Consider the following 13,266-nt stretch of genomic DNA (forward strand, 5'->3'; position numbering starts at 1 on the left):
GACTTCCATGTCTTTCTGGACGAACTTTTCGTCTTCCAGAGACAAATCGAGATTACAGACGACCAGAGACGAATTCAGTCGTGTTGACAGTGCATTTTGAATATGGACTTTCTTTTGACGAATTACTTAGTCCAGGTGGAGAAAGTCTTGGTCTGATGCGAAGACCAAAAAAAAAAGGGAACTATTTCACAGAATCTCCCATAATGTATGGGTTCGATGCCTTGCACTACATTACGTTACCAGGTGGTGGGTTAGAGGCTATCCTTATCACTCTTATCTATCCTTTGTATCACCATACCTCACTGCATATCATCACTATAGCCTTACTAAGACGATAAGGAAGATAGACTTTATTTTATACTTATCGTATCTTCAAGATTTCATGTGAACTTAAAAAAAAAAAGGAAATTCTATTATAGCCACACGTATAGAGATGAAGTTTTCAAATGATAGACGTCTATTCAGGGTTATTAGATCCAGCGGTACTAGATATCAGAGATGTTATCACTTGATTATCAATGACGTGGTATCTTGCCTTAGTGCCAAGTTCATTTAGCATCATATTTAATGATCTAAGTTGATAAAAAGGTTATTAGATTCAGCGATACTAGATATCAGAGATGTTATCACTTGATTATCAATGACGTGGTATCTTGCCTTAGTGCCAACTTCGTTTAGCATCATATTTGATGATCTAAGTTGTTAAAAATCTCACTCGTTTAGGAAAGGACTTCAGCTGCAATTTACTGGGTTGGTAAATCTTGGTGAACGAACTTTATTTTTAATTCATTCATTTATTTCACACGTTTATTGACTCGGTTATTCTGTTCTTGTTTATTTATTATCATCTTGTTCGTAGAGTTATCTTGAGAGATATAATAACACCGGCACTCGTTTTTGATTTTCCAAAAGAAGGAACAGAGAAGGGGGCCAAGTGAGGATTTCCCTCCAAGGCTTAGTCCTCTGTTCTGAACGCTACCTCGCTAACGCAGGAGATGGCGAATAGTATGAATACATATATATACAGGTAGATTGATAGATAGATATCACACACGTCAGCAAAAATCATGGCACGTGCGACAGAGGGATTCGAAGCAGGGCCGCAAAAACTGCAGAAGAAGGTGAGGCAGAAGTTGAGTCGTGACCACAGCTTACTTCAGAATGACTTGTCCTCAGGGTACACACACACACACACACACACACACACACACACACACACACACACACACACACACACACACACACACAGAGATTCTCCCAGTCTTAGTCCAAACTTTGCAAATGAGTTTGCAGATGTTTAGAGAAGAGGAGGAGGAGGAGGAAGAGGAAGAGGAGGAGGTGGAAGAAGAGGAGGAAGAGGAAAATAGGAGGAAGAGGAAGAATGGGAGGAAGAGGAAGAGGAGGATGAGGAAGAACAGGAGGAGGAGGAGGAAGAACAGGAGGAGGAGGAAGGACAGGAGGAAGAAGAGAAGGAAGAGGAAGAGTAGGAGGAGGAGGAGGAGGAAGAAGAAGCTTACAAAGACTTGTGTGTGTTTGTGTGTGTGTGTGTGTGTGTGTTTGTGTGTGTGTGTGTGTGTGTGTCCTTTATGCCACAGTACAACATGATGGTATGATCACCTCACCTCTATCCCTGGTCATGGTCTCTGCCCCGTGGCGACACTCCCCCACACAACCACAACCACAAACACACCCTCGTTGTTAAAGAGATGACGCCCACCCACCCACCCCACCCGCACGCACGCCCGCACGCCCGTCCGTACGCCCGCCTGATGATACACACACACACACACACGAGAGAGAGACACATGCTGGACACACGCAGCAGTAGCAGCTTCGTTTATTCTCTCTCTCTCTCTCTCTCTCTCTCTCTCTCTCTCTCTCTCTCTCTCTCTCTCTCCCTGCTGTCCGTCCGTCCCTGATGGAAAGTTCAGAATTTCGCTTTTTAATCCGTTCATAATGGGGAGCAGTTTTTTTTTTATTTGAGTTTTTTTTTTTTAGTGTTGGATTGTCAATTCGAGATCCGGTCGCATAGCCTGATGTTTTTTTTTACGCCTCCTCTCTCTCTCTCTCTCTCTCTCTCTCTCTCTCTCTCTCTCTCTCTCTCTCTCTCCCGTTCCAGCAGAAACTGCTCCCTTCTGGAAATACTGTATCGGCAGACGATGCAAATCGCTGCCTCGTGGAATAGTGGGTCTTTGGGGGGGGGGGGGGGGGGGGGGGGAGAGAGAGAGAGAGAGAGAGAGAGAATGTGGATGAGGGGGCGGTAGGAGGAAGAAGAGAGCCGTTTGAATCGGAAAGAAACGAGATGGAGGTGGGTGGTAAGGGGGGAGAGAGAGAGAGAGAGAGAGAGAGAGAGAGAGAGAGTTCTCTCTCTCTCTCTCTCTCTCTCTCTCTCTCGTTCCCTTCCCTGCATGACGCTTGGTTTGCCAAAAGCATGTCTCGTTCACTGAACGGCCCCTCCCTCTTCTTTCTTTCTTTCTTTCGTGCTTCGTTTACGCAATGATCAACTGTACCATCTCACTCGCTTACATGAGTTCCTTCTCTACGTCTGTCTCTAAACTTAAAGCTTCCTTCAGAGAGAGAGAGAGAGAGAGAGAGAGAGAGAGAGAGAGAGAGAGAGAGAGAGAGAGAGAGAGACAGAGACCTTGACCCCACGAGATTGGGGAAGGTGATGGTCCAAACCCGTTGAGAAAAGATGCGAAAAAGCATCAAGACGTTTTAGAAAGGACGCCGATGCCATTGGCCATTTCATGTCGTATGTGATGGAGTGACACACACACACACACACACACAGAGTCGTCCAGCGGTTAGAATTAACTCTGGCTTATTGATTGGTTCTTTCCATTCGACGTGCGCCCGTCAGAGAGAGAGAGAGAGAGAGTTAAATACCGTCACAGATACTCTACAGCAGAACCCGAAAAATATACTTCATCAGCCATCCTGGCGCAGGATGTACGATCAGTCGTAGAACTACGATGAATTATGGTGAAATATCATGCAGTGAGATGCCGCTGCAGGAGAAAAGGAAAAAAGAACACAAACACAACCAAAAAAAAAAAATGGGTCTTTCAAACGGTCAAGGAATTTATATGAGGATGGAGAGAATGCTGGCAACTAATGAAGAAGAGAGAGAGAGCGTTTGCATAAATTTGTTCCGTTTGGAATGTTAAACATGATAGTCTTCACATATACCCGAAGTACGAAGCTAAACAATTTCATCTCATTGCAGATAATAAATTCCCTCCCTTTATTTTTTTTTTTTTACGTTGGATCCAATTGTAAGATAAACCATATTGGCCTTTTTTTTTTAACAATTGTAATATCCGGAAGATAAACCATATTGGCCTTTTTTTTAACAATTGTAATATCCGTAAGATAAACCATATTGGCCTTTTTTTTTAACAATTGTAATATCCGGAAGATAAACCATATTGGCCTTTTTTTTTTTAACAATTGTAATATCCGTAAGATAAACCATATTGGCCTTTTTTTAACAACTGTAATATCCGTAACATAAACCATATTGGCCTTTTTTAACAACTGTAATATCCGTAAGGTAAACCATATTGGCCTTTTTTTTTCAACAATAGCGGGACTCGCTAAGAACACACACTGGGTCTAAGTCTGGCCCACCATGGATCCTTGTGTGAATACTGGATTCCACAAGATACCAGGTTAAATGGTGTCATTTACTTTTAACATGAATTAGGCGTTTTTTTCATCCCAGAAGTTTTAAGAGTTCTGTTTGTAATGTGTATTGTGTATGACATGAATACAGCAGACCCATTCCTCCTCCGCCTGTGTATTCTCAAGATATATATATATATATATATATGACTTTTGGCGATCATATTTCCGGCCTTGTGAGGGGGAATATGTGTTATTACATATATAAGCTCCTCTCCAACCGTGACAAGACGAGGCTTACTCCCAGACACCTCGTGTGCCATGATATCTGTCTGGTCTCATAAAAGATGCAGATGGCGCCAGTATAGCAAGAGGGCCTTGTTATTACACACACACACACACACACACACACACACACACACTCACTCACTCACTAGACATGTATTAAATTTGAAGGTGAAGGATTACCGACCATCATGTCGTGAGAGACAGAATGAAATGAGAGCATCTCGTATTTCCGTGTACAGTCTCTCTCTCCCCCTCACCTCCCCCTCTCACATCCCTCTCTCACCCCCCCAGAATAAGAGAAGGTATCAGTCCCCAGGATCTCTGATGGGGGGCTAATGATATTGACCACTGGCCAATTGAGAGATGAAACACTTTTGACTTTGCTGCCAACCTGATGTAAACTTGCAGTAGATCCTTTTTGTTTTGGGGGAAGAGGGGGGGTGTTTCTTGCACAAGGGGTCCCAGGTTCGATCCTGGCTGTTGGAGGTTTGTATGTTCTATGAAGGTGCGCGTTCATATACACTTTATTCATATATATATATATATATATATATATATATATATATATATATATATATATATATATATATATATATATATATATGTATATATATATATATATATATATATATATATTATATATATATATATATATATATATATATATATATATCACTGACGCCTTATGGTCACCACCCTTTTTATCACGTTCCTTAATGTCTATCAACACTATACAAAACCTTTTCTTAATTCCGACATAATTCTCGGGGATCGTATCCCAATATCCAAACCCTAATTTTAAGTCTACCACATTCTGCTTTCCAAGACCCCCTCCTCCTACTTCGGAAATTTCGATTCCTCTATTTAACTCTTCCATATGTCTATCTTTCGTCCGAGTTGTGACCTAACTGACCCCCTTCCCTCTCTGTCTCTGTATTCAGGTTTCGTTCTCCCGTGTTCCCATTCTTGTATTTACCGTCTCTTTGTTTTTTGAGTTTTTTCCCCCCCTCTCGCCTTCGTGTTGCCGTCTGTGAGCAGCTGCGTCATGACCTTTCCACCCTCTCTCCTACTGCTCCTACTGCTGCTACCACCTCCTCCTGCTCCTCCTCCTCCTGCTACCACCTCCTCCTCCTGCTCCTCCTCCTGTTACCACCACCTCCTCCTCCTGTTACCACCACCTCCTCCTCCTGCTCCTCCTCCTGCTACCACCTCCTCCTCCTCCTCCTCCTGCTACCACCTCCTCCTCCTGCTCCTCCTCCTGCTACCACCTCCTCCTCCTGCTCCTCCTCCTGCTACCACCTCCTCCTCCTGCTCCTCCTCCTGCTACCACCTCCTCCTCCTGCTCCTCCTGCTGCTACCACCTCCTCCTCCTGCTCCTCCTGCTGCTACCACCTCCTCCTCCTCCTCCTCCTGCTACCACCTCCTCCTCCTCCTGCTACCACCTCCTCCTCCTGCTACCTCCTCCTGCTACCACCTCCTCCTCCTCCTCCTGCTACCACCACCTCCTCCTCCTCCTGCTACCACCTCCTCCTCCTCCTGCTACCACCTCCTCCTCCTCCTGCTACCACCTCCTGCAGGTAGTTTATAACCTGTGGCGTCCACTTCGGCTCCCCTCCTCTCTCTCTCTCTCTCTCTCTCTCTCTCTCTCTCTCTCTCTCTCTCTCTCTCTCTCTCTCGTGGACCCTTAGCTAGGCCAGGCCAGCTGCAGTCTTTTGACAAGTCAGCAACGCTTCGTTATTTATGTTTCCTTATTTATTTCACGAGGGAGGGGAGGTAGCACTCAAGCGAGTTTGTATGTTCTATGAAGGTGCGCGTTCATATGCACTTTATTCGTATATATATATATATATATATATATATATATATATATATATATATATATATATATATTTTTTTTTTTTTTCTTTTTTCAATTATTCGCTACTACCCGCGTTAGCGAGGTAGCGTTAAGAACAGAGGACTGGGCCTTTTTTAGAATATCCTCACCTGGCCTCCTCTGTTCCTTCTTTTGGAAAATTAAAGAAAAAAAAAAACGAGAGGGGAGGATTTCCAGCCCCCCGCTCCCTCCCCTTTTAGTCGCCTTCTACGACACGCAGGGAATACGTGGGAAGTATTCTTAATCCCCTATCCCCATGGATGATATATATATATATATATATATATATATATATATATATATATATATATATATTTTTTTTTTTTTTTTTTTTTTTTTTTTTTGCTTTGTCGCTGTCTCCCGCGTTTGCGAGGTAGCGCAAGGAAACAGACGAAAGAAATGGCCCAACCCCCCCCCCCATACACATGTATATACATACGTCCACACACGCAAATATACATACCTACACAGCTTTCCATGGTTTACCCCAGACGCTAATGATAATGATTATAATGATAACGATAACTAGTATCATTATCATCATCATTATCATTATCAAGAAGAGGAAGTGATGATTGTGATATTCTTAACGAAGTTATAGCATTTTGTGAAAATGTAAATCGTGTTTTTCCATTTAGATGCTTCCCATATAAATTGTGCGATAACCCCTATGAATATATAAATAGATATAAATATATATAGATATATGAATACAACCTTCGTTTGTAGCCCCCCTTTATGTGTGTTGTATTAACAGTAAGGTAGGTGTTATAAGAGTTTTTAGAGTTAACAGTCACTAGGATAACGTGTCTTTGTTGGTCCTTGTTTTTATACGCACATATAACATCTGTTTCCTTGCGCTACCTCGCAAACGCGGGAGACAGCGACAAAGCAAAATAATAAACATAAATAAATAACATTTGGCGTAAGGAGTATTTTGTTGATGTACGCCACCCCCGGTAGACGTTGCGTAAACAACACACACCCCCCTCCCATTTCCTAAACGTTGCCTGTAAACACACCCATTTCCTAGAAAATCTTTGTGTTTTCCATTACTGTCATGCGAATATGAAAACCTGAATTAAGACACTTTGTAAATGGCACAACCCGCCCTTGGCTATGTCATCAGCTGAACTCGTTTATACACTCTCTCTCTCTCTCTGGTGTGTGTGTGTGTGTGTGTGTGTGCGCGCGCGCAGGAGACTCGCCCCTCCCCCAGTTATCTTATGCAAATGGCGTTTAAAAGTACGTTTCTCACAAGTCACTTATTAAGAGCACGCAACCCCCCCCCCCTCTCTCTCTCTCTCTCTCTCTCACTTAGAGTTCACCCCTCCCCATGTCTGTGTGTGTGTGTGTGTGTGTGTGTGTGTGTGTGCGTGTGCGCGCGCGTGCGACAACTGACAGACACACCAAAAACACAGGAAGACACAGACAGACACAAGCCAAACAGACTGACGAAGAATAGCCATAAGAATCATCTCCAGGGGTCAATGGAAATAAAAAGAAATGGACCCTTACGTGTTCACATAGAGACTATATTACCCCCTTACGTGAGGGCAATATAGCCCCTGAAGGTTGGTGAACTTATCTCCACAGTGAGGGAAATATACTCAAATCTTTCTTGGGGAAATTTATTTCCACATCTGAGCACTATGATTGTTGATATTACCATAATACCCGAGTCTTAGACGAGTGCCGCTGTGTCTCTATGGTCGATTTAAGAGGAAAAATATATAGAATATATTCAAAATACATTCAGATCTCTTCTGACAGAGGGATACCATATCGAAGGGAAAAAAAAAATCAATGGATGTGTGTGTGTGTGTGTGTGTGTTTCCTTCTCTTATGTATAGGTTTACCTGAGAATGTAGTTTACAATATAGAGTATAGCAGCCTTTGCACAATTACCTCCTTTTCCCGTCTCACCGCACGTATTCATGTATGCTCCCGTATGATTAGAATCATACGTTGATATATAGGGTGACACGGGGTGGTCTTTGTGTTAGCTGGTGACACGGGGTGGTCTTTGTGGCAACAGGTGACACGGGGTGGTCTTTGTGGCAACAGTTGGTGACACGGGGTGGTCTTTGTGACAACAGGTGACACGGGGTGGTCTTTGTGGCAACAGGTGACACGGGGTGGTCTTTGTGGCAACAGGTGACACGGGGTGGTCTTTGTGGCAACAGGTGACACGGGGTGGTCTTTGTGACAGCAGGTGACAGAAGTGGTGGTCTTTCTGACCAGTCTAACAGCCGTGGAATATTTTGCATAGCGCGATATAGATTTCCGCTAACTTCAGCGATGTTAACGTGTATACAAGGCATTGAAACTAATGCTAAGGGTTATTATGGGGTTCTGTAACGCAATATTTGTCCTGTAACTTGCGCTGTTCGTATGTACTGTACTGTTCTGGTATTGTGCTGTACTGTACTGTACTATTCTGGTATTGTACTTTACTGTTCTTGTACTGTACTGTTCTTGTACTGTATTGTACTCTACTATAATTCATGTTTTGTTTTTTTAATACAAAGAACTGTTAGACTATTGCATGGTCAAGTTCCTCATTCCATTTATGATCGTTCGACGTGAACGAACATAGTTGGTGTATTAGTTGTGAGGGATTTTTTCCCTGTTTTTGTAATGGTCATTTTGCTCCATAAACATCCATAATGTCCGTTACCTCATCTGTTTCCGTTTGGTGAGCTGATCCGCTCTGTCGTCTGTTTGTTGACGTTTGGTCAGCTGATCCGCTCTGTCGTCTGTTTGTTGACGTTTGGTGAGCTGATCCGCTCTGTCGTCTGTTTGTTGACGTTTGGTCAGCTGATCCGCTCTGTCGTCTGTTTGTTGACGTTTGGTGAGCTGATCCGCTCTGTCGTCTGTTTGTTGACGTTTGGTCAGCTGATCCGCTCTGTCGTCTGTTTGTTGACGTTTGGTCAGCTGATCCGCTCTGTCGTCTGTTTGTTGACGTTTGGTCAGCTGATCCGCGCTGTCGTCTGTTTGTTGACGTTTGGTCAGCTGATCCGCTCTGTCGTCCGTTTGTTGACGTTTGGACCGCTGATCAGCTGTATGACTCCACTTACGCTTATACATCTGGCTGGCTGTTTCTCTTAACAGTATTTCCTTTAGTATTTGAACCTATCTTCACAGGATTTCCTTTGGTATTTGAACCCATGAATCTATAAACAGAATAAAAGATGATCGCTGTAAACTCAGAATTACCCTTAACACCTAAAGAAAATGTTTAAAGATTATCTTTTTTTTTCTTTTGGTTGGGACTGTATTAGTAGCTAGTAGCTTGAAGTTGACAATTGAATGACCCCGGCAGTTGATAACAGAGTCGAAACGAACCAACCCACCAAATCTTATCTGAGAGATATCCTTCGTATGTATGGCGTACGATACGGGAATCAGGAGTTGATAACCTCGTCTGTGGGTAAACCATTCAGTCAAACGTGGAACACTTAGGGAAGAGATACGTCATGCTCGATAATGTTTGGAAAAATCTGATGAGAAGTGTAAGGCATGAAAGACACAATGCTTCCTCTCTCACAATAAAACATACTGGAAAGCTAGGAAGACATTTCATACTTCTGGTAACAAATATGTGACAAATATGAACAAGTCGAAAAGTTCAGTGTCGTCCTATTCTCCCAACTTAGCTCATCTAAGATGTTCTTAACAAACAGTTCTTGTAATGATGCTTTCCGGTACAATAACACCATCAGTAAGGGCGCCCTGCTGTCAATGGATTGAACCAGGGCATGTGAATTGTCTGGGGTAAACCATGGGAAGGTGTGTGGAGCCTGGATGTGGATAGGGAGCTGTGGTTTCGGTGCATTCCACATGACAGCTGGAGACTGAGTGTGAACCAATATGGTGGCCTTTGTTGTCCGTTTTCCTGGCGCTACCTCGCCATTCATCACTGATATCATCATAATCATTATCTATTATCATTATTATTAATCATTATTAATTTTAATATCATCATCATTCCTGATATTACTGATATTATCATTATTGATATTACTATTATCATCATCATCATCATTTACCATATATATATTAATATGTTATTGATATCATTATTCTTTTCATTATCATTATTATCATTATCATCATCATTATTGATATCATTAATATCAGTATCATAATTATCATTATTACTATCATGACCTCTTGTGGGGCCCTCAGCGGACCCCACCCCCCCCACTGGGGCCCAGACACTACACCCTCGCTACTGACAAAGACATTTTACCATGGATGACTGACTGTCCATGCTGGGATATAGCCATGGATGACTGTATGTTATGGGATATAGCTATGGATGACTGTCCGTTGTGGGATATAGCCATAGATGTGGGATATAGCCATGGATGATTTGGATGACTGAATGAAATAGTTATTTACAATTGATCTTGATATCATGTTAAATAAATATATACAATAATAACAAGGCCCAGCCTCACACATTCCGGGAGACAGTTGGGTCACCAGACTCCACAGCCTTCATTGGGTCATCACTCAAGACTCCAGAACCCCTCGGTATCCTCCGCCCAGTCATCACCAGACACTATAGCCTCAGACTTCACCTCTTCGGCTACACCATCAGTCACAACTTCAGACTTCACCTTTTGGGCCACATCATCAGCCACAACTTCAGACTTCACCTCTTTTCTGGCCTGAGTTGGAGTTCTGTTCTTCCTACGAGTTCTGGTCTTCTTCTTACGAACTACATCGTTGTCAGACTTCACCTCTTCGGCTACTTCATCAGTCACAACTTCAGACTTCACCTCTTCGGCTACTTCATCAGTCACAACTTCAGACTTCACCTTTTGGGCGACATCACCAGTCACAACTTCAGACTTCACCTTTTGGGCGACATCACCAGTCACAACTTCAGACTTCACCTTTTGGGCTACATCACCAGTCACAACTTCAGACTTCACCTTTTGGGCTACATCATCAGTCACAACTTCAGACTTCACCTTTTGGGCGACATCATCAGTCACAACTTCAGACTTCACCTCTTTTCTGGCCTGAGTTGGAGCTCTGTTCTTCTTACGAGTTCTGGTCTTCTTCTTACGAACTACGTCGTTGTCAGACTTCACCTCTTCGGCAACATCATCAGTCACAACTTCAGACTTCACCTCCTCGGCTACATCGTCAGTCACAACTTCAGACTTCACCTCCTCGGCCACATGATCACTCACAACTTCAGACTTCACCTCTTCGGCTACATCATCAGTCACAACTTCAGACTTCACCTCCTTTCTGGCCTGAGTTGGAGCTCTGTTCTTCTTACGAGTTCTGGTCTTCTTCTTACGAACTACGTCGTTGCCAGACTTCACCACTTGGGCTACAACATCAGTCACAACTTCAGACTTCACCTCTTCGGCTACATCATCAGTCACAACTTCAGACTTCACCTCCTTTCTGGCCTGAGTTGGAGTTCTGTTCTTCTTACGAGTTCTGGTCTTCTTCTTACGAACTACGTCTTTGCCAGACTTCAACTCTTCGGCTACATCATCAGGCACAACTTCAGACTTCACCTCTGCGGCTACATCATCAGTCACAACTTCAGACTTCACCTCTTCGGCTACAACATCAGTTACAACTTCAGACTTCACCTCCTTTCTGGCCTGAGTTGGAGTTCTGTTCTTCTTACGAGTTCTGGTCTTCTTCTTACGAACTACGTCTTTGCCAGACTTCAACTCTTCGGCTACATCATCAGGCACAACTTCAGACTTCACCTCTGCGGCTACATCATCAGTCACAACTTCAGACTTCACCTCTTCGGCTACAACATCAGTTACAACTTCAGACTTCACCTCCTTTCTGGCCTGAGTTGGAGTTCTGTTCTTCTTACGAGTTCTGGTCTTCTTCTTACGAACTACGTCGTTGCCAGACTTCAACTCTTCGGTTACATCATCAGTCACAACTTCAGACTTCACCTCTTCGGCTACAACATCAGTTGCAACTTCAGACTTCACCTCTTGGGCTACAACATCAGTCACAACTTCAGACTTCACCTCTTCGGCCACATCATCAGTCACAACTTCAGACTTCACCTTCTTTCCGGCCTGAGTTGGAGTTCTGTTCTTCTTACGAGTTCTGGTCTTCTTCTTACGAACTACGTCGTTGCCAGACTTCACCTCTTCGGCTACATCATCAGTCACAACTTCAGACTTCACCTCTTGGGCTACATCATCAGTCACAACTTCAGACTTCACCTCTTCGGCTACAACATCAGTTACAACTTCAGACTTCACCTCCTTTCTGGCCTGAGTTGGAGTTCTGTTCTTCTTACGAGTTCTGGTCTTCTTCTTACGAACTACGTCTTTGCCAGACTTCAACTCTTCGGCTACATCATCAGGCACGACTTCAGACTTCACCTCTTCGGCTACAACATCAGTCACAACTTCAGACTTCACCTCTTCGGCCACATCACACAAAGCTGGAACTTCCCTACTCTGAGCTGGGGCCTTCCTGTTCTTCTTACCACTCTGTGCGGCTTCCTTGTTGTCCTTAACAGAAACCGGAGCTGTAGGGCTGCTGGCGTTCTTCTTGCCAGACCTCTTCTTCTCCTCCTTGCACTTGGCCATGACGGGGTCCTTGCATCTCCTGGCGCGCACACACCTGAGGAGTATCTTCATCAGCACCACCAGGAAAAGTACCCCGACGGCCTTCCAGGACAGGAGGACCTTGAGGAGGTCGAGGCAGATGGTCCATACGCTGGGCTCGGACGCCATGTCCCTCAAGGTCAGTACATTCCGCACTAAATGTCTTAAGCCTGAGCCGACCTCAACTGGGGCAGTGAAGTCCTTGTACTGCACTTGTCCGAAGAAAGGAACGTAGAGGGAGTGAGCCCGCCTGTGTCTCTCCTTCAGGAGGAGGAGCAGCCTCCACTCCTCATTCTGGAGGGCGCTGAACAACAGGGCGGTCACGATCGTCACCATGAACACACACCACACAACTACAAACGTATCTAATTTATAATTATTCATTTTCATTTATAATTTATTTTCTGGGAATGATATAAAGAAGACATGGTAAAGAATGAGTAAACAGGAAAGCGATGGAAACGAGGAACATTTGCTCCAAGGATCGTTGTGGTGGAGGTGTTGGCCAGGATGGTGGCTGGAGTTGTCTGTCGGTCCGTCAGGTGCGATGGTGACGACACGTCCACGAGGGGACGGGTGCCGGGCGGGTGATGGACATCTTCCCTTCTTGTATTACTTCTCTAAAGAGGGAATAGATGAATGAGCCAAATGATAGATAGAAAGATAGATAGATAGATATAGAGGGACAGTGGAGTGTGTACAGACGAGGGAGGGAGAGTGAAACAGACATTTGAGTAGAGGAGATGTAAAGATGTTCACCCTTGGAATGAGTCTGCAACCCACACACCTCCCACTCGCCTGGTTGCTGAGGGGGGGTAGGTTACGCCTGGTTGCTGAGGGGGGGTAGGTTACGCCTGG

The 13,266-nt window shown here is 44.1% G+C and overlaps 1 protein-coding gene across 6 annotated transcripts; it reads right to left on the minus strand.

The window, feature by feature from the left end:
* Nucleotides 1-10,218: 10,218 nt before the first annotated feature.
* Nucleotides 10,219-12,791, minus strand: LOC139749215 (uncharacterized). 6 transcript variants are annotated; one of them, XM_071662909.1, is made up of 2 exons: nt 12,181-12,791; nt 10,219-12,018 (listed from the first exon to the last, which is right to left on the minus strand). In XM_071662909.1, exons 1-2 carry the CDS (start codon nt 12,742-12,744, stop codon nt 10,306-10,308), a joined length of 2,277 nt encoding a protein of 758 aa, XP_071519010.1. In that variant the 5' UTR covers nt 12,745-12,791; the 3' UTR covers nt 10,219-10,305. The 6 variants fall into 6 exon arrangements, with proteins under 6 accessions (XP_071519010.1, XP_071519009.1, XP_071519007.1 ...); XM_071662908.1 differs by having other exon boundaries at nt 10,219-12,057; XM_071662906.1 differs by having other exon boundaries at nt 10,219-11,979; nt 12,058-12,791.
* Nucleotides 12,792-13,266: the final 475 nt, after the last annotated feature.

The sequence above is a fragment of the Panulirus ornatus genome, chromosome 6 (assembly GCF_036320965.1).
Source record: "Panulirus ornatus isolate Po-2019 chromosome 6, ASM3632096v1, whole genome shotgun sequence".
NCBI lineage: Eukaryota > Metazoa > Arthropoda > Malacostraca > Decapoda > Palinuridae > Panulirus > Panulirus ornatus.